The 19,629-nt window shown below is 36.9% G+C and overlaps 1 protein-coding gene across 14 annotated transcripts in view; it reads right to left on the bottom strand.

Moving 5' to 3' along the window:
* The window catches only part of MYO5A (myosin VA), a 184,418-nt gene that overhangs the window by 88,057 nt on the left and 76,732 nt on the right, over positions 1 to 19,629 (bottom strand). For 11 of the 14 annotated variants that reach the window (XM_036441618.2, XM_036441582.2, XM_036441592.2 and 8 more), the window contains exons 5-9: positions 16,001 to 16,157; positions 10,359 to 10,502; positions 9,345 to 9,426; positions 8,636 to 8,743; positions 6,794 to 6,900 (exon numbers count right to left, since the gene is read on the bottom strand). In XM_036441618.2, the coding sequence (XP_036297511.1) occupies positions 6,794 to 6,900; positions 8,636 to 8,743; positions 9,345 to 9,426; positions 10,359 to 10,502; positions 16,001 to 16,157 (598 nt within the window). The remainder of the gene's footprint in view (positions 1 to 6,793; positions 6,901 to 8,635; positions 8,744 to 9,344; positions 9,427 to 10,358; positions 10,503 to 16,000; positions 16,158 to 19,629) is intronic. The other 3 variants (XM_036441684.2, XM_036441695.2, XM_045582442.1) reach the window with 3 other exon arrangements.

Below are 19,629 nucleotides of genomic sequence, written 5' to 3'. Positions count from 1 at the left end.
GCATGATTTCATACATCGGGCCTCTAGTATTTACTGTAAAGGAGAAGGACACTACAGTAAGATTGCAGGTGAGATGCATGTGCCCTTTTCAGAGAGGCAGGAGAAAGCTGCCTTTAAATAAGGAGTTCAGATCTGAAAGACAAGAATGTATTAAGTTGGTGAAAGGGGGAGGAAAGGGTCTTCCAAGCAGAGGGAATAGCTGATATAAAAATCCTGCAATGGGAGGGTGACATCAATATGCGGGACTGAAGTTGAGAGAGGGAGAAGATCTATGTAATAAGGCCAGAGACAGGCAGAGGCTATACCACGGCTGGTCTTTATCCTGATAGCAATGGGAGGCCACTGAAGGGTTTTAAAAAGATAACTTGATAGTTATGTGTGCAACTTCTTACATTAGAATCTCTTTAATCACTTATATATCTAGGGTATCTACACTAATAAAAAATAAATATGCAAATTAACCGTACCTCCACGGTGCCCATCAACCAATCAGGAGTGACTATGCAAATTAACCTAACAAAGATGGGTTAATTTGCATACACAGGCATGAAGCAACTGGGCGGGGTGGGACACCTGCTATGAGGGGGAGGGCAGGGGGCAAAGGGAGCTACAGGAGCAGTGCTCCATCTGGGAGTGAAGACTGCAGGCTCCCTGGCAGCCGGGAGCGAAGCCAGGGGAAGGAAAACCTATTCTTGCATGAATCATCATGCAACGGGCCTCTAGTCTATATAATAAAGAGGTAATATGCATATTGGTCCTAACAGTGTCACAATGACAACCAATTTGCATATTTACAGACCAGCAGGAGGCTGTGCACACAACAAGGGGACTTGCGTGAGGCTTGCTTTCGTGCCCCCAGCCCGAGTCCTCTTTTTCTCCCAGTTGCATGCACCTGACAAACACTCCCACAACACCACACCCCATCGAGAGCACTCTGCCTGGGGACGCCACCAACTCCTCCCACCTGAGGTGGGGGCCCCAAGGGTCAACACCAGCTCGGCAGAAGGCTGGTTCTGGAGGTACAGTAGGCAAACGCCAACTGTGGGGCTCAGGCATTAGAGGTAACCACTGGGAGGGGTTGCACATGCAAATCGAGAGGGTGTGGACCCAACACAAAGGAAGGCCCAGGCAAGACAAGAGAGTGGATGTTGAGGTAAGGCACTGGGCTTGGATGGGCCACCGGGTAAACAACACAGGGATCCCACTGCCACAGACACACAGGGCGACCCCACGATGCTCGGGACGCTGGTAGATCCTCCAAAGCGCACAACCTCAAAGCCTCCTCCAGCTGCACAGATCCAGCTTCAGGACTCGGCCTCTTGAACCCAGCCCTGCTACTGTGGAGACCATAGGCGACTCTCACACCACAGGGAAGCCGTTGTAGCTTTCTCCATCCATCCATCCATCCATCTATCCATTCATTCATCTGCCCGGTCCAACCCAGACGGGGGCTTGCATCCAGGGCAGAATACCCCCACCCCCCAAGTCGGGCCCTAACAGTGCCTGTGCAAGCACATCCCGTCACCTGTGAATTTTGGAGGGGATCAGACAGAGAGTCCCTCCAGGCATGGAAGCAGGTACTCGGCCCGGGGGGTGGGGGGAAGCGAGCAGGAGGGGGAAAGGCCTCTGCGTAACCCCCTTCAGCACTCAACAGGAGAAAAGCCTCGCAACGTGCAAGTATGTAATGCAGCGGTCCTGCAATGGACACCAGCCCCAGCTGGCTGGACCCTCCCCCAAGTTGGAGAGGGAAGGCATGGGCCACAGTAGGCAAGATACAGCTGGTTGTTACATGGCCCCTCAAAGTGGTTACTGGTCCCAGAGAGGAAAGCAGTCAGTACTAAGAGAGGATGAAAAGCATAGAATTTTTAATTAGCCTATAAAAAGAGTAAAAGAGTGATGGAGAAGTGGGGGGAAATGGGGAAGAAGGGAAGGAGGGAGGGAGAGAAGAACTTTATAAAGGAGTCAGTAGAAAACAGAGTTAAAGGAAAGAGGATGTGTTAGTGAACTGTAGGAGCTATAATGAAAATCAAGTAGAGTTGTGTACTAGGGACAGATTTTAAAAGTAAGAGTCAGAAAAAAAAGAGATAAATGATAGTGAATAATCAGGTAGGTAGATAAATATTAAAACAGTGGAAGTAAATAGAGAAGAATGTATGGGAAAGATAGGATAAGAGAAAAAGAGGTAGGGAAGGAAAGTTTTAAAGGGGATCTGGTAGAGCTTAAAACGAGAATGGTAAAAAGGAAGAAATAGGGGAGGGAGCAAAGCAGATCCGAGGGAGGAAGTGAAGAAAAAAATTAAGGTGGGAAGGAAGGAAAAAGGGAGGGAGGGGTAAAGATAAAGGAAAGAAGTTATGTGGGGAGAGAGCGTAAGAGGGAGGGTAAGGGAAAGATGGAAAGAAGGATGATGGAAAAAGTAGGAAATAAGGAGGGGAGAAAAGTTTATAAATGATGAGTTAATAGGAAAGTGTTACATAGAGGAGAGAGAAAAGTTGTGTGAGAGGGAGAAGTCAATAAGGAAGTCAAAAACAATTGTGTGTAAAGGGAATAAGATTTAAAAAAAAAAAGTTAATAGGGGTAGGGTTGCCTCCCATATGTCCCCTGACAGGGGATGGACCCTCAACCTTTTGGTGTACAGATGACACTCCAATTAACTGAGCCACCTGGCCAGGGCTAATTTGCTAATATTTTCTTGAGGATTTTTACATCTATGTTCATGGATGTTACTGCTCTTGCAACCAGCATCTTTGATTTTGTTACTATGGTAATGCTGGCTTCACATAATGAGTCAGGAAGCAGTTCCTCTTTTTATCTTCTGGAGGAGGTTGTAATGTATTGGTATAATTTCTTTCTCATCTAGTAGACTTTACCACTGAACTCATCTCAGCCCTTTGCTTTCTGTGTGAAAAGGTTAATATTGATTCAATTTCTTTGACTTGAGATTGAGGCCTGTCAAGATTGTTTGTTGCTTCTTGTGAGCTGTTGTAGACCGTGTCTTTAAAGAAATTGGTCCATTTTGTCTAAATTTACAAATTTGAAAAACATAAAGTTGTACATTGTTTCCCCAGTACTTTGCACTTAATGACCTTGGAACCTGTAATTATGTTTCCTTTCTTATTTCTGACATTAGTAATATGTGTTATCTCTCTCTTTCTCTTAATTACCTGGCTAGAGGTTTATTGATCTTTTTTAATAACCAACTTTGTTTTTGTTTATTTTCTCTATTATTTTTAACTTTATTAATTTTTGTTCTATGTTTTATTATTTTTATGCTTGCATTAGATTTATTTTGTCAACTTTTTCTAGGTTTTAAAGGTGGGAGCTTAATTATTGATTTTAGATCTCTTCCATTTATGTATTCATGTTTAAAAATTTCTCTCTAAGTAAAAGTTTTGCTGCATCCTAAAAAAAAAAAAAAAAAAAAGTTAATAGGGGTGACCAGGCTAGCAGGGGAGAGCAATTAGGGGGATCAAGCTGGCAGGAGAGAGCAGTTAGGTGGATCAGCAGGCAGAGTGGTTAGGACAGGCAAGCAGATGAGCAGTTAAGAGGGAGAGGGTACAGGTCGGGCTGAGGGACTGCCCTCCCACCCCTGTGCACAAATTTTGTGCACCAGGCCTCTAGTAATAAAATCAGAAAATTAGCAATGATAAAACTTTATTATCTAACCCATAGATCTAATTCAATTTTTGCTGATTGATCTTAATAATTTCTACTATGAAAAAACAAACATACAAAACATTTCTATGGTCCAAAATCCAATCTAGTTTCATTCAATGAATTTAGCTATCATGCTTAATTAATTTCTTTTAATTTTTAAAATTTTATTTCATAATTGATTTTAGAGAGAGGGCGGGGAGGGGGAGGTAGGAGAGGAGAAGAGACAGAAAGACAGAGAGAGAAAGAAACATCGATTTGTTGTTTCATGTTCTATTTATTTATGCATTCATTGGTTGATTCCTGTATGTACCTGACCAGAGATCAAATCCGTGACCTTGGTATACCAGAATGATGCTGGAACCAACTGAGCTATCTGGCCAGGAGTCATTAATCTCTTTAATCTGAACACTTCTTCACTCTTTTTATTTTTTCATTTGTGATCATGACATTTTTTAAAGGTCTGTCCCTGGATTTGGGTCTGCATGATAATATTGCCTCATGATTAGATCTGGGTCATGCATTTTTAGCAGGAATATCAGAGAAGTGATGTTGCACTCTCAGTACTCCATGTTAAAGTTATGTGATGTTGCTTGGTCCCATTACTGGTCATGTCCATTGTGGTCACTTGGTTAAAGGAATATCCACTAGAATTCGCTACTAGAAAGATAACTATTTTTCCCTTTGTAACTAATAAGTAATCTATGCAGAGTGCTATTTTTTGCAGCCCAATACATTATTATTATCATTGTTTTAATTAATCACATTTTATCTATATTTGCCTGAATTTTACTAGACTATTAAATCATTTCTTCTCACATTTTAGATCTTCTATCAGGGGTCATTTTCCTTTCCTAAACTATGTCCTTTAATATTTCCTTTAGTAAGGGCCTATTGGTGACAAATTTTCACAAGTGTCTACTTGTCTAAAAATACTTCTATTTTTCCTTCATTCCAGAAAGATATTTTTATTGGATATACAATTCTAAGTTAATAGTGACTTATTCTATAACAATAAAAATAGTAGTCTACTGTTTTCTGTCTCATTGTAGAAATTGGAAAATGAGCTCTCAATTTAATTGCTATTTCTTCAAGAGTATTGCTGAATGTCATATTTTTCTGCCTGTTTAAAGATTTTTCTCTCTGCATTTGGTATCATTATGGTACTTAGAGATGGATTTTCTTTTTATTTATTTTAAATGGGATTTTTTGGACTTTCCAAATCTGTAGCTTGGTGACATTTCACAAGTTATGAAATTAGTTAGAAATTATCTTTTCAAACATTATGTCTGTCTTATTTTCTTCTTTCTCTGTCAGAAATCCTCTTTAGATTACAGCTAGAATTTATTACTCTATCCTTCATCTCATTTATCTATTGTTTTTAAGTGCTTCTTCTTACATTTTGGATTCCTTCCCATTTAGCTTCTAGTTTTCTCTTTAGTTGTGTCAAATCTGATATTAATTTTTTTCTTAGATTTGACTTTGTTATTCTGTTATTTTATGTAGGTCCATCTATTTTGCTTCATTGTGGTATTTATGATTTTTTACTATGAGCCAATATTTCTTGTAACTTTTCTCAATTCTATTGATGCCCTGATTGAAGGTGGATCCTCCAAAGTAAATTTGCCCTTGCTTCTGTCCAACATCTAGAACACTACCATTCCAGGACAAATTTAGCTAAGTTTTCTCCATGTAGCTTTCTGGGTTTATCCAGGAACTATGAAATCAGCCTGGGAGTATGTGTGATGCTATAAATTTTTAGGGAACTATATTTTCCTCCTTTATTTAGCACCAAGGCTTGAGCCTGATGAAATTTTCTTAGTACTCTTGAAGTGGGTAGTGGACAAGTTTATTATTGGTTTCCCGATTAGGGTCTCCATTTTAATAGTGGTTCCCATATTTGTTGCCCTATTTATGAAAGGACTAGACTTTATCTTTTCTCTTCTGCATCCCACTTGGCTATGAAATCCAAAGCTCATGGCCATTGGGTTTAGCAAATTTCCTCAAGATGAGTCTTAACTTCAGGGTTCTGCTTTGTTCTCTGCATCCCTATTTCTACCAAGTTTTAACCTCTGAGTGGTTCTTATGTGTTTTTAAAAAATATTTTAAAATACAATTTATTCAGTATGAAGATCAATCAGAGCACTTAGTCCAAAAATGAGGTTCAAAGTCCCAAAAAACAGAGTAAATAACGAAGTTCGGACTGAACTGAAACAAGAGATACTGAAACATGTATTTCAAAACTAAAGTTGAATTTACCCAAATTTAAGTCACAAGTTAATCTACATGTAAATTTGCTAATATCAACTACGATATCTGAAGAATGAAACACAAATCTCAAGATTATCTTCTATTACAGTCCTTGAAGAAGCAGGTTGGAAAAATAATTAATTAAAACTTCCTCTATTTCAATAAAGTTAAAAAATACTTAATAAATACATATGCTCACGCGTGCACGCATGCGTGCGTGCGTGCGTGCGTGCGTGCGTGCGTGTGTGTGTGTGTGTGTGTGTTATCTTTGATGATAATGATCAGCAAACACTACAAATCACAAATGCCCAATCAGGACAATTGACTGTTAGGTTTGTTAGTTTAAACAAATGTTTCCACATGTGGAAGTGGGTTTTAGTTCTGTGTGCAGTCATCACTATGTACGGAAGAATAGGTAAATCATAATGAAGACACCCTGTCTCACAGCCATCTAGTCTCTCTTCCTAGGAGTAACCACTGCTAACAGTTTCTTCAATACTTTTTTAACCATATCAGCTGGAGAAAAAAATAAAGTTATCAATTCTTGGCACATGTGCCAAATAAAACCTTCTCCCTAGACTCATCAATCCAACATCCATTTCTGACCTCTGTTTATACAGATCAGACATGTATACAAGTTTGAGTCTCTTCTCTCTCTCTCTCTCTCTCTCTCTCTCTCTCTCTCTCTCTCTCTCTCTCTCTCTCTCTCTCTCTTACACACACATACACACACACAATCACTGTGCCCCAGGGATTAGAGCCCGTATTTATTTTCACATGTTTGATAATTATCTCTCTGATGTTAATAGACTTCAAATATATTTATTCCATAAAGAAGCAACAAATCTAATACAAATCAATTGCCATCACACCAAGCTTGTTCTGAACTTACAGGTATTGCGCAGCTGTCTGAATCTCGAGATGTAAATCCAACGTTACCTAGGTGAAGAATGCCAGCAAGTATTCGGAAAATTCCCATCTGATAATTTTCACTAATTCCTTAAACAATAAACGAGTAGTGATTAACTTTAAAATAGCAGACAACTTTAAGCCTATGTGCCTATTTTGATTCTTAAATAATTATAAGCCTAAATTTTTAAACATTGCCAGATATTGTGCACATTATAATGTATCATAATTAACATTATCTCCATCATGGTTGAGAGCATGAGGTGTGTAGTGAGACATGCCTGGCTCTGCTCCCAACCTGCCACCTCACATGGGCATGTAGCTTCCCCCTTCTATGCTTCTGTTTTCTCATCTGAGATATGGGAATAATTGTTACTATCTCAAAGAGTGATTATGAACATTAAATGTGACACATGGTAAATGCTAAGCAAATTATCATCAGCGTCATAAACTAGATTTAAGTATTTTATTAACACTTTCACCTTTTGTTTTTATCTCTACTTCAAATGCAAATTATAGCCCAATAAGGCAGTTTTAAGTCAGATTTTTTAATTACTTCTTTTAACTACAGACCAAGTATAAGTCAAAGAGACCCCAAGATTAGAAGTGTTCAGGCTGATGAATGAGTGTCCATGTGCAGCATTAAAGTGGGACCTAAGTGTAAGGGAGGATAAGAAAGCTGGAGAGCTCTTAGCTTTTGATCAGATCTGGTTTCTTTTTTCAATAAGATAAGAATTTCCAGAATATTAGATGTGTATACATACAAGTAAATATAGTAAAATTATTTCCAAATGTGTAATCATATCCAGGAGAACTAATCATTGATCTTATAATGAATGTTCATACCATCTCCTGTGTTATGTTTGTTTTCTGATTTTCTACTTATAAACAGACTTATGCCTAGAAGGCAGTATTTTTCAAAATTTAATATGCATATGAGTTACCAATGTATCTTGTTCAAATGCAGATTCTGACTCGGTAAGTCTGAGTTAGATCTGAGATTTTGAATTTTTACAAGTTCTATCGTGGTCCTGGACCATACTCTGAAAAGCAATTAATGCTTTTCAATTAAATTAATTCACTTCAGAGTACCCTCAAAATTACCAACATACAATTTTAGATTTATTCATATTCTGAGGTTTTTATATAAATAATTCATAATTAAAATCATACACTAAGTTCTAAAGAATTATTTATTTATATGTAGATCTAATATTTGTTAAGTATCAGATAGAAGACAGTGACATCTGAGTCATTTCAACAAGAGAAAAAACTACATTTAATAATACATTGTTTTGTTACCCAACCAGCTCAGTCACATTTCCCAGCCACAGAAAACAAACAAAGAAAAAAACACCCTGCAAAATATGAACCCATTTAATTTACCTCTAGGTTTTAAATTTTGTAAACACTTAAACAGTTAATTAGTCCTACCTCTGATGTCCTGAATGTGCATTTTAAATAGTTTTATTGACTGATTATTTGTATACCTTAAAATTCCCGTTTTAAGTATGCAATTCAATGACTTTTACTACATTTACAAAATTGTGCAACTATCACCACAACCTAATTTTAGAACAGTTTCCACCCCAGCAAAACACACACACACACACACACACACACACACACACACACACACACAAAACAAACAAACAAACAAATAAAAAACTAGTGCCCATTTGCTTTCCAAATATGTTTTCTAAGGAATGTTAAATATCCCTCAACTATACTCACCACTTATATGAAGCCACGTCAACAATGCAAATAAAGGTTGCTTGAGTCAAAAGGTTATTGCTCATAGAGCTCAAGAATAAAATCACATTACCTAGCAAAGTGCAGGCCTGCCTGGTATGGGCCATCTCCTTGGCATCATCGATTCCTTCAATCACTGGACTGCCACCTTGCTTCGTGTAATGAAAGTGATTTGCATTTCCTGCAAATAAAAAGAAAAAGATTCGTACTCTATAAAAAAGATTTCTACCCTTTTGTCTACTCTGAATTAGGAGCAATGTCACCAGTTGAGTGTATAGAGTCGGGAGTTCCACTGCCTGTGTTTTCAATTACATTTTAATACAAAACTCAAAATTATATAATAAAGTGAAATGTTTATAGTTTGTTTATCTTATTTGGTGAAACGAGTAGTCTTTTCCTATACTGGTATTATTCCAATCGACATGCTTTAAACACTTCACTCCCCTCATCAGAAACTTTGCAGGCTTCCATCTCATACACTCCTTTAACTTTTTTTAGTAAGGCAAATTTCAAACATGTACAAAAGTAGAGAGACTAATATAATGAGCACCTGTGTATTCATCATTCATCTTAAACAAGACCAATCTTGTTTCATTTAGACAGCTATTCCTCCATCCTTATCCCATGGGTTATCTTGAAGCCAATTGCAGACCTCTTATGTCATCCATAAATATTTCAGTATGAGATAATCTGCTTTGTAACAAGTAAGCTTATAAACTCATAATTAACATAATTTAACAGAAAACAATACTAGTGCAATAAGTTTAATGCCATATTCTTACCTAATCGCAATATTTTAAATTCAGGTAACTTTGCTGAGGCACAAAGCTGATAAAAGATATGATAGTTTCTTTCCTCTTCTGCCTTTAAAATAAGAAGAGTTTTCAGTTACAGCATTTTAATCTAAAACTCAGAAAATTCAAACATAAATAAAAATTTAATATTGAATTATCTTGGTGCAATAAACTGTCCTTTCCCAAATTTCCTAACATGTTTTTATGATTACTAAATCTTATGATTTATTAGCCATGTGCAAATGAGTATGTGTGCATCTGTTAGTCATATTCAACATAAAATATCTTATAGTAATGCTTTCTAAACTTGTGAATAGCTTGATATATGCCACTGTCATAAGAGATCACTGCCGAAACCAGTTTGGCTCAGTGGATAGAGCATCAGCCTGTGTACTGAAAGGAGGTCCCAGGTTCGATTCCAGTCAAGGGCATGAACCTTGGTTGCGGGCACATCCCCAGTAGGGGGTGTGCAAGAGGCAGCTGATTGATGATTCTCTCATCAGTGTTTCTGACTCTCTATCCCTCTCTTTTCCTCTGTGTGAAAAATAAATAAAATATATTAAAGAGAGAGAGAGAGAGAGAGAGAGAGAGAGAGAGAGAGAGAGAGAGAGAGAGAGAGGGAGAGAGAAAGAGAAAGAGAGAGAGGGAGAGATCACTGCCTTTGAGGGAAGCTAAAATAATTTTTTAGAATACTCAATATTTTCTCATAGTGCCTCTTAGACTCAGGGTCTTCCTAACACCTTGGATGACAAAGAATACGTTACCTTTGCCATAATGTAGGCAGGACTGTGGTTGTTTTAAGAAATTCACAAATATTCTAAATCTTGAGTATTTTGGCTTATATATTTTAACTAGAGGCCCAGTGCACAAAATTCATGCATGGGGGTGGTACGGTGTCCCTCAGCCCAGCCTGCACCTCTCCAATCTGGGACCCCTTAAGGGATGTCTGACTGCTCATTTAGGCACAATCCCGATAGCAGTCGGACATATATGTGTACATACCTGGAACACCACTCGGGATTTCTCTAAAAGGTAAGTTCTCATATTGGCACCAATGATTCGATATCTCTTATCAAAACCAATCTCAATATACTTCCCAAAACGGCTGCTATTATCATTCCTGGTTGTCTTAGCATTTCCAATTGACTAAGAAAAAAGGAGGGGAAGGGGATAAGATTTTATTATTTTTTTTTTTTTAATAAACGTATTCGGGTGACATTGGTTAATAGGATCATATAGATTTCAAGTCTACATTTCTGTGATACAAGATCTGTATATATTGCACTATGCTCACCACCCAAAGTCAAACCATTTTTTAGAAGTGCAATTCATGACAAGGCATTTACAGAGTTGGTTCACGGAAAGGACAGAGTTACACAATCCTTTAAAATTGATTCTTTTTAAGACCAGAACAAATATTGCCTCTGTGGGCACAAGTGTATTTTTTGCTCACTGCACAACCACACTGGTATATACTAATAGATTCCATCTTCCCTATTATTGTCACACAAATTATTTTCATTAACAGTAAACCTGAACCACCACTGGAGGTCTTCACACACCATGTGTAGTATCTGGACATGTTCATTAATGGCAGCAAAGAAACAGAACGAATGGCACTGGGAGATGCCAAGGCATAAACCCTCTTAGTTGAACATCAGGGTTTTGATTTCTTAAAAATCTTAAGTCTGTTTTATTTTAATAAGCTGGCTAAGTCAAATTAATATTCTCCTGAAAAGTAGCCCTGGTGTTCAGGATCTCTTTAGCAGAAGTTCCTATCAGCTCACCCTGTGACAACAAAGGTCCAGTTGGAGAATTAGTAACTACTCCATTCAAAACCACTTTCAGAAAGCAGAGACAGTAAAATTTGGCTTTGAATTTTGGTAGTATTATCTAACTTGCAAAACATCTGCTACAGAATGCAGAGAATGTAACCTTCTTCTAAATTTTTAATATAATCTTAAAAATTAAGATAACATGCTTCTAACATTTTTTCTCTCAGCAAAGCAAAAAATATGGCATAGTTAGAAAAGCAAGAGTTCATAAAATGCATATATTAAATCTTCAAAATGATACTTTCATAAAATTAATTGCTTTACTTGTGCAAAGTCTGTGACTATCAAGATTAGTATATTAAAACCATAGCAGTAAGAAAGATATGAAAATGCTCTGGAGTGTTAAAAAAAAAGGGGTGGGAGCAATAGAAATATGTGATGAAAAAAGTAGCATATCCACAAAAGTCAACATATTAGACTATCTGCTCCATCAAAGAAAATGTATTTTTGCTCTCTGAAATACATGGCAGGTATTGCTCTATTTTGTTTTGGCAATGAGAATACTGCTGCATTTCAATTAATATTTTTAATGGAAAGAATGACTGAAAGCTATTTTCCCAGCAAAAATAACAGAGTGACATAATTTCACAAGATATTTATTAAAATATCCACCTTCTTTTTTTTTTTCTAAAATACTCACAAGGATATGCTTTGTTATTGATCTTAGAGAAGAAGGAAGCGGGAAGGGAGGGAGTGAGAGGGGGATGAAGGAAGGAAGGGAGGGAGAGGGGGATGGAGGAATGGAGGGAGGGAGGGGGGGGAAAGAGAGAGAAAGAGAGAAGGAGAGAGGGAGGGAGGGAGGGAGGGAGATTGGTTGCCTCCTATACACGCCCCAACTGGGGAAAAACCCCACAACCTAGATTTGTGCCCTAAACCGGAATTGAAACCACACCCTTTTGGTATATGTGACGAGGGTCCAAGCAACTGAGCCACACCACCCAGCCAGGGCTCCCCTTCTTGATATTATAAAAAGCACAGTAGTTGAAACCAGTTTGGCTCAGTGGTAGAGCGTTGGTCTGCGGACTGAAAGGTCCCGGGTTCAATTCCGGTTAAGGGCATGTACCTTGGTTGCGGGCAAATCCCCGGTAGGGAGTGTGCAAGAGGCAGCTGGTCGATGTTTCTCTCTCATCGACGTTTCTAGCTCTCTATCTCTCTCCCTTCCTCTCTGTAAAAAAATCAATAAAAATATATATTTTTTAAAAACACACAGTAAAAAGTCTCCATATATTCCCATTATTTTTATTTTGTTTAGAAAAGGAAATTAATAATAAATGCAGAATTTCCTTTCAATACCATATATTCTGTGAAAGAGCAGGTGGAGAGTTACAGCAGCAGCACTGGCAGCAGTAGTAGTTGCAGAGTGCTTACCAGGCACTATCCTAAGTACTTTTCTGTCAGCAACTAAGCAAGTTAGGGAAAGGTGAGCTGTAGTTTCCCCTCCCTCCCTTCCTTATCTCATCCTCCTTATGGCATCTCTCTCCTCTCTACTCAGAGTGGAAATTAGAGTGGCCAACCTGCCTAAACAATACTATACAGTACTCAATGAGAAGAGACAGTGGGTAGTTAAGGGTTAAAACATACACCTTTACCTTTGAGTAAAAGGTACTTATACCCAGAGCAAAAAATGATGGGGGGGAGCCAATGAAATAGAAGTCTAAAGATGTGGATATCAGACCAGGCCCTACTACCAACTTGCCATCATTTAATCCAGGGGTGGAAACCTTTTTTCTGCCAAAGGCCATTTGGATATTTATAACATCATTCAAGGGCCATACAAAATTATCAACTTAAAATTAGCCTGCTCTATTTGGTCAAACATTTAATTAACTCACCCCTAATGTCTTGGCATGCCAGACCAAACAATTTTGTGGGCCTTATATGGCCTGTGGGCTGGATGTCCCCCTCCCCTGATTTAATCCTTTGAGGAGCTTTAGTGTCCAGAAGTATAAACTGCCTAGGATAGCCGAAACCGGTTTGGCTCAGTGGATAGAGCGTCGGCCTGCCGACTGAAAGGTCCCGGGTTCGATTCCGGTCAAGGGCATGAATATTGGTTGTGGGCACATCCCCCATAGGGGGTGTGAAGGAGGCAGCTGGTCAATGTCTCTCTCTCATCGATGTTTCTGGCTCGCTCTCTCTCCCTTCTTCTCTAAAAAAAAAAAAATGAATAAAATATATATTTTTTAAAAATGGTAGGATACTACTGCTCTAAGTTAAAAAAATAATAATAATAAAATAAAAAAATAAACTGCCTAGGATAGATGAGCTTTCAGGTTCTTTTAAAATAAAAAGACATGATTCTAAGCCTTGAACCTAATATGGGAAGATGGTTCTATATTTAAACAGTACCTTTTGTCCATTCTCCCTGTTTCCTCTGTTTTATAAGTATTTACAACAGCCTCCCTTAATGCTATTTTCATTTCATTCAGCAAGAAATTGCTACAGGAAAGGAGAAAATTTGTGATCTTGATTTTACTATTCACTTCAGTAAAATGTTCTGTGATTTATTCTTCTTCTTTACTAAATGAAGATGAAATTCTTCAACTACAGTTACTGAGGATGAAAAACAACAATTAAGAAAGACCCAATCTTCTATGTCTCATCATAGGGCAAACATTTCCAGGAGAAAGGGAGAAAAAAGAACGTGATAAAAACAGAACAAAAAGAATTTCTTTGTACATCATTTGTATTTTGCAAAAGGAGCCCATGCTGAGGATGAGGAGCTTGCTTTTTGAAGGATAATGTGCAAATCCTATTAGCCACCGGGCTGTGATGTTAACCATAAAGAATGCTCATTATTCAAGGAGGCATTTCAGCAGCCCATTGGCAACCGGATTCACTTTTCTTGAAATCAAAGTAAAGGGCTCTAATACAACAACATAGTCTTGAGCAGGTTTAAAGCTACAAATTTTATGGGCAACATATTCAATATTGTACCTAGGTTGTTTTTTCTTGTACTGTAAACTCGTTGTCACCATTCGTAAGCCCATATTCCATTTTAATCTTTCAAATTAAGATGCCTTCACTGATAGTTTTTTAAAATTAGTTCTGTTTTTACTGAATTTTCTTTCTCCAAATTCTTATAGAAAAACTAAACAAAAATAAAGATGGAAGTATCTAAGCATAACTGATGGCTTTAATCTTTTTTTTTTTCATCCTAGCAAAGAGGGTAAATTTCTTATATAAGCATATTAAAAATTAGTCTCTGTGGCTATTCCAAATTTTTAATATCACTCCATTAACACAACTGAAATCTGTTGCAGAAAAACCAATGTAGCTATTTTTTGAAGAGAATATAGCAAGGTCATAAACTATTTCATTCGACTTGACATATTTTAGCAGGTTCATTCCAAACTTACATTACTACATGGTCCAGGCCTAGGAAAGATGGGATTTCCTGATACCATCACAATGAAGACTTTGGCATATTCTAACATTAGGGACTAAGAATGGCCTAAACTATTTGTCATATACTAAGAATTCACCGTCATGGCCAAAAACAGTAAAAATAATGGTAAGAAGTGTAGCCCTGTTGTTTCCTGAGCCAAATCCCAAAACTGGCTCTACAGACTGAAATACCCCAATAATAATACTAGTAGCACCCACTGCTGTAGCATAAATTCTTTAAAATCTTAATAGTTGCTTAAAACCTTTACTACTCTCTTCTGGCACAAACTTCTGTTTCCTCCAGTCCATGCTATTTCAGAAAACTTTTCCAGTTCTCTTTCCCCAGGAGGTCTCTTCACTCCCCCAGAACAGAGGTCCTGTGGCTCTAGGCGGCAGCCCTATGGGCAGTGGGTCACAGCATCTGTTCTGAAGTGTCACACACGGCACCGCAAACCAGGCACAATTACCTCTGGACTGATTATTGCAAAAACCACTTGTACCACGGGTGAACCAGGCCAGTTCTAAACTCCATCTGTGTTTGGGTGGCAAATAAGGCTTGACAAAGAAAAAAACAGGAATAAAATATGCTGATTTCAGTTTTAATAAGAAAGATTTGTTTCTGAAAACTAATTTCTCTCCATTTAATAAGACTTATTTTCCTCCATTTAATGGGAGTACTTAAATGTAACTTTCCTAGAATCATATCAGACAGATAATTCTCTACTTATAAATACTAAAATTCTCACATAAATAGGTCCATTTTCTTTGGCACATGCATCTTCTATTTGATATACATATTTCACTTTTTAAAAGTTCTTCCTTTCTCAAGAATGTATAGTTATTGAATTTCTTTTTCTAACCTAAAATTGTGTGATATGCTTGACAGAAACATGAAGGAAAATGTTTACAAGATCATGATTTAAGTTTATAGTTTAAATCTGGAAAAAAAATTCAAATTTTATAAACAGGTTGGGCTAAGTACAGAAAATAAAATGTGAACAAAGGAATAATGAAACTCATTCATGCTTGAACTCAGTGAATCCTATATTTTGGAAGGAGCTTAAATAAGAACCCAGGATTGAGGGGAAATTAATAACTTATACTTCCAGAACAATGAGCAATAGATTTGAGTCAATTAACTGTGAGAAAGAAACTTCAGGAAATGAAGTAGCATTGCCAGCTCTTTAGAGGCAACGATTCAATGTTAGGTTGAAAATGCAGGATTATGAAATAAAGTAAATTCCTCTACAGCTGAATTTTACTCAAAATATCTAACTTCTTGAATATTTATTGTTTCTAGATCTCTCACTAACACGTGGAAAAGTATTTTCCTACTTTTAGTGGGTAGGAGATCCCAGACTTTCTCACATGTGCTGTATCTTTTTAACAAGAGAATATAGTAAGAAGGCAAGCCTGCTGTCTTACCTCCATGATGGGGTTGGAAGCCAAGACCTTTTCCTCAACATTGGCTTCACTGGCAGAACCACTTACAGTGGCAAAGTATCGCATGGCATACTTAGCTGAGACTGTTTTTCCTGCCCCAGACTCTCCACTTACAATGATGGATTGATTTCGTTCATCTCTGTAAAACAAAGAAGAGTAACTGACAGGGCTACCCACTTCTGAATGTAATTAACATTTCCTCTGTGTTCCCATCAATGAGCCATAGTGAGTTTCTATAGGTTCATACATGCAACTACATGGGAAAGAAGTTAAGAATGATATTTCCTAATAAAAATAACTTCTTATAAACTAGCAAGGAACAGAGAGGGAGAAGATATCAAGTTTTAAATTAGAGAACATCATATCTAAAGATAAATCTGAAATCAAGAATCTCTGAATTTTTGTGTGTGTACATATCTCAAACATTATTTCTAGAAAACCATTTTGGTACATTACAGTACCATTGTCTACCACCTCTAAAAAGAAAGGAGTCATTACAAAGGAATTTAGGGGGGGAAAATCCTATTTAATTAAAATGATCAATTGTCTACTAGCTACTAGTTCATAAAGAAGTGTCTCCCACAAAATATCCTCACTCCAGAGAAGAAGTGCTTCATTCATTGGCTGATTTGTTCATATAGCTCAGAACTCAAATACTGTCATTATTATATCTTTACTTTATTCACACAACAACTCAAAAACTCTAAGTGATGAACTTGCTCATAAGACTATCATTTCTTTGGGGATAAGGACCTATGTCATCTTTATCTTCAATATCCAGCACCTAGTCCAGAACATGGCATATCACAAGTGCTCAATAAATCTTTATTATCTATAAGTAAATTGAATTTCAATGAACAACCAAGCCTTGAAATCAATTTTTCTATTTTTGTCTATTATTTCAACGAAGATAGGAGCATTAAATGCTACATCCTGAGACAAAGCCAGCCATCAGCTTTAATTCATCAAAATAACTGAGCAAGAAGAAAATAAATGGGATGAGCAAACAGAGATGACTAGAACCAGCCTGACTTATATTAAATCTTATCCTAAGTAACATTTTTGAGTACCTGCTATGTGCCAGGAATTGTACACAATATTTTCATGCAGTTTCATGCCCATTCTGGATGTCATGTGACAGATGAGAGAACTGGGGTTCAGAAAGTTAAGTGTTCCCTAGCTTAACTATACTTATAGATCCCATAATCTGGACTGATCTCTAGAAGCCTTCTTTTTTTTTCCCCCCACTTAAGTACTTTTGATGAATACTAATGAAAATAAACATATGTAGATATTAATAATTTTCAAACTAGAAAACAAGTGGAGTTAAGCAACAATACATGCTTGGTCAATAATATAGAAAACTTTCTTATCCACAGAAATCTATGACTCTCATACAATTATTTATATATCTAAAATGCATATACTCTCCCATTCCATTTTTTTTCACCACTAGAAAGCCACTGACACAGAGGAAAAAGTTAGATTGACTTTGATAGCTGCCTACAAAAGAGGTTTTTGTAGAAAATTATAATGTCTTTACTTTTGCATCTGGGAATTGTGAAATATTGATAGACTTGTCTAAAATTTTTATCATATCCACCAAAAATACAAATGGGATATATATTTTGTGGAACTCTTCCTAAAAGCAACACTTTCGTTCTTCTGTCATGTTTCATTAAGGATAACTATGTCCTTTATACCACCAATTGTCCCCCAAGCTATATCTATGTGTTCAAAATAACCAGAATATGGTGAAGTCAAGCAAAGACTCTGCCCAGCTGTGGGATCGGTGGGGCCTCACTGCTGGATTAATATGACTATAGATACTTATTTCAATATATTGATTATGACAACAGCTGCAAAGGATTGATCTGCCTAAATGGCTACATGTAAGAAATGCCTGTCATACCAAATTCTGAAAAAAAGTTGAAAACTTAAAAAAACAAACAAAAAAACACACAACTAAGCAAATACATAAAGGTGGTATCAATTGTACCCTTAATTTACAAAGACAAGATGACTTCAAAAGTTTTTAGTGGAACTATCCTACAAGGCCACAAATGGGGGAGGTTATTACACTACAGAAGGTGATCTCTTTATCTTGTAAGAGATTTATTTATCCAACAAATACTTATCAAACGCCTACTAGTTGACTAACATTTTACTAAATCCTACAAATATAATTTACATAAACCATGATTTGCATCCTCTAGTGACTGATGGTTTAATAGGAAAAACAGACTACTGTTTATTTCAAGATTATAATATATGATCAAGGAAGACTCCCTGGAGATGATACCTGAGCAAGGTCTAGAAAGGAGGAGTAGGAGAAAACAAGTACGGGATGAGAAAGTTAGGAAGGAAACATTTCAGGGAAAGGAGGTAACACAAATAAAAGCTCAGATACATGAGAAGTTAGAGAAAAGTGGGTAAACTAACTTTGGCTGGAACATGGATTGATGACAGATAAGGCTGCATAAGTTAGTAAGAACTCGGTCATAAAGGCTTTACGTGAGATGTTAAAGAATTTTACGTTTACCTAAAGGTCATGGAGTGCTTTTGCAGGGCTTTAAACAGAAAATAACACAACTTAGTTAATAAACTCACGCTGGCAGCAATGTGGAATATGGAGGTAAAGGTCCAAGTATGAACAAAGATTGTTATTGAGACAAATGGTTTAAGAGATACAAAATGGTAGTAATCAACAGTACTTGGTAATAAATTTCCAAAGTAGAAATTTAGAACTTTTCTAAGGAAAAGGTTTTTTTCTTTGAGAAAATGAGGTTCACTGACTTATTTCACAGGCTTTAAAAAATACAATAGGAGTATAATACATGCCTGATTAAGCAATTCACATCACACACCAGCACCACATAGCAGCTGTTCCTGAAACTCTGACTCCCATATTGAGGACCCTGATGACACACTAAGGGACGTCCAGTCCTTATAGAACAAGCTTGTATGTAATTCCATTTTTGTGAAACTTCCTGAATGTCATACTCACCATCTCATTTCCTTTTTATTTTAATTTCTAGAGTATACTGGATACTCTCATGGCTTCTTTTCATTCATGGCTGATTTCAAGATGAATCACTAGTAAAATAGTTCTAAAAGGAACCAATGTCCTTTCTTTAAATCATTACAATGTTCTTTCTTTTGGTCATTACAAAGTTCTCAGAATTTAGCTTTTTCAATATATTAAAAAACAGTAAAAAAAAAAAAAAAAAAAAAAAAAAGAAAAGAAAAAAGAAAGAAACTGTATCAGCAGTCCTCAGATTACTTTCTACAATATGATTAGAAAAATGACCTTTTCCTGTTTCTTGCATGATTAGTTCTGTCACTACACCCTGTGTGCTAGCTAACTTGACAAAATTCTCCCAGCACTTCTAATAGCAAACAAGCCGAGGAAGCTCCCACTAGTCTGATGAAAGGACATATTAATGGAAAGGCTATTCTAAACTGCACTGCCTTTGAAAAGCTACTTATTTCATGTTTTAATGACAAAATGTATAAAAAAAAACAAAACAACAAAACACTAAAAATCCATGTAGAGAGCCCTTTCCTATAATATGAAGAAGAAAAATATTAAAGGATTGCTCAAACAAATC

This window comes from Pipistrellus kuhlii, unplaced genomic scaffold, assembly GCF_014108245.1.
Source record: "Pipistrellus kuhlii isolate mPipKuh1 unplaced genomic scaffold, mPipKuh1.p scaffold_m20_p_1, whole genome shotgun sequence".
NCBI classification, from domain to species: domain Eukaryota; kingdom Metazoa; phylum Chordata; class Mammalia; order Chiroptera; family Vespertilionidae; genus Pipistrellus; species Pipistrellus kuhlii.
The sequence above is the reverse complement of the archived record's forward strand: the minus strand, read 5'-3'. Positions and strand labels throughout refer to the sequence as shown.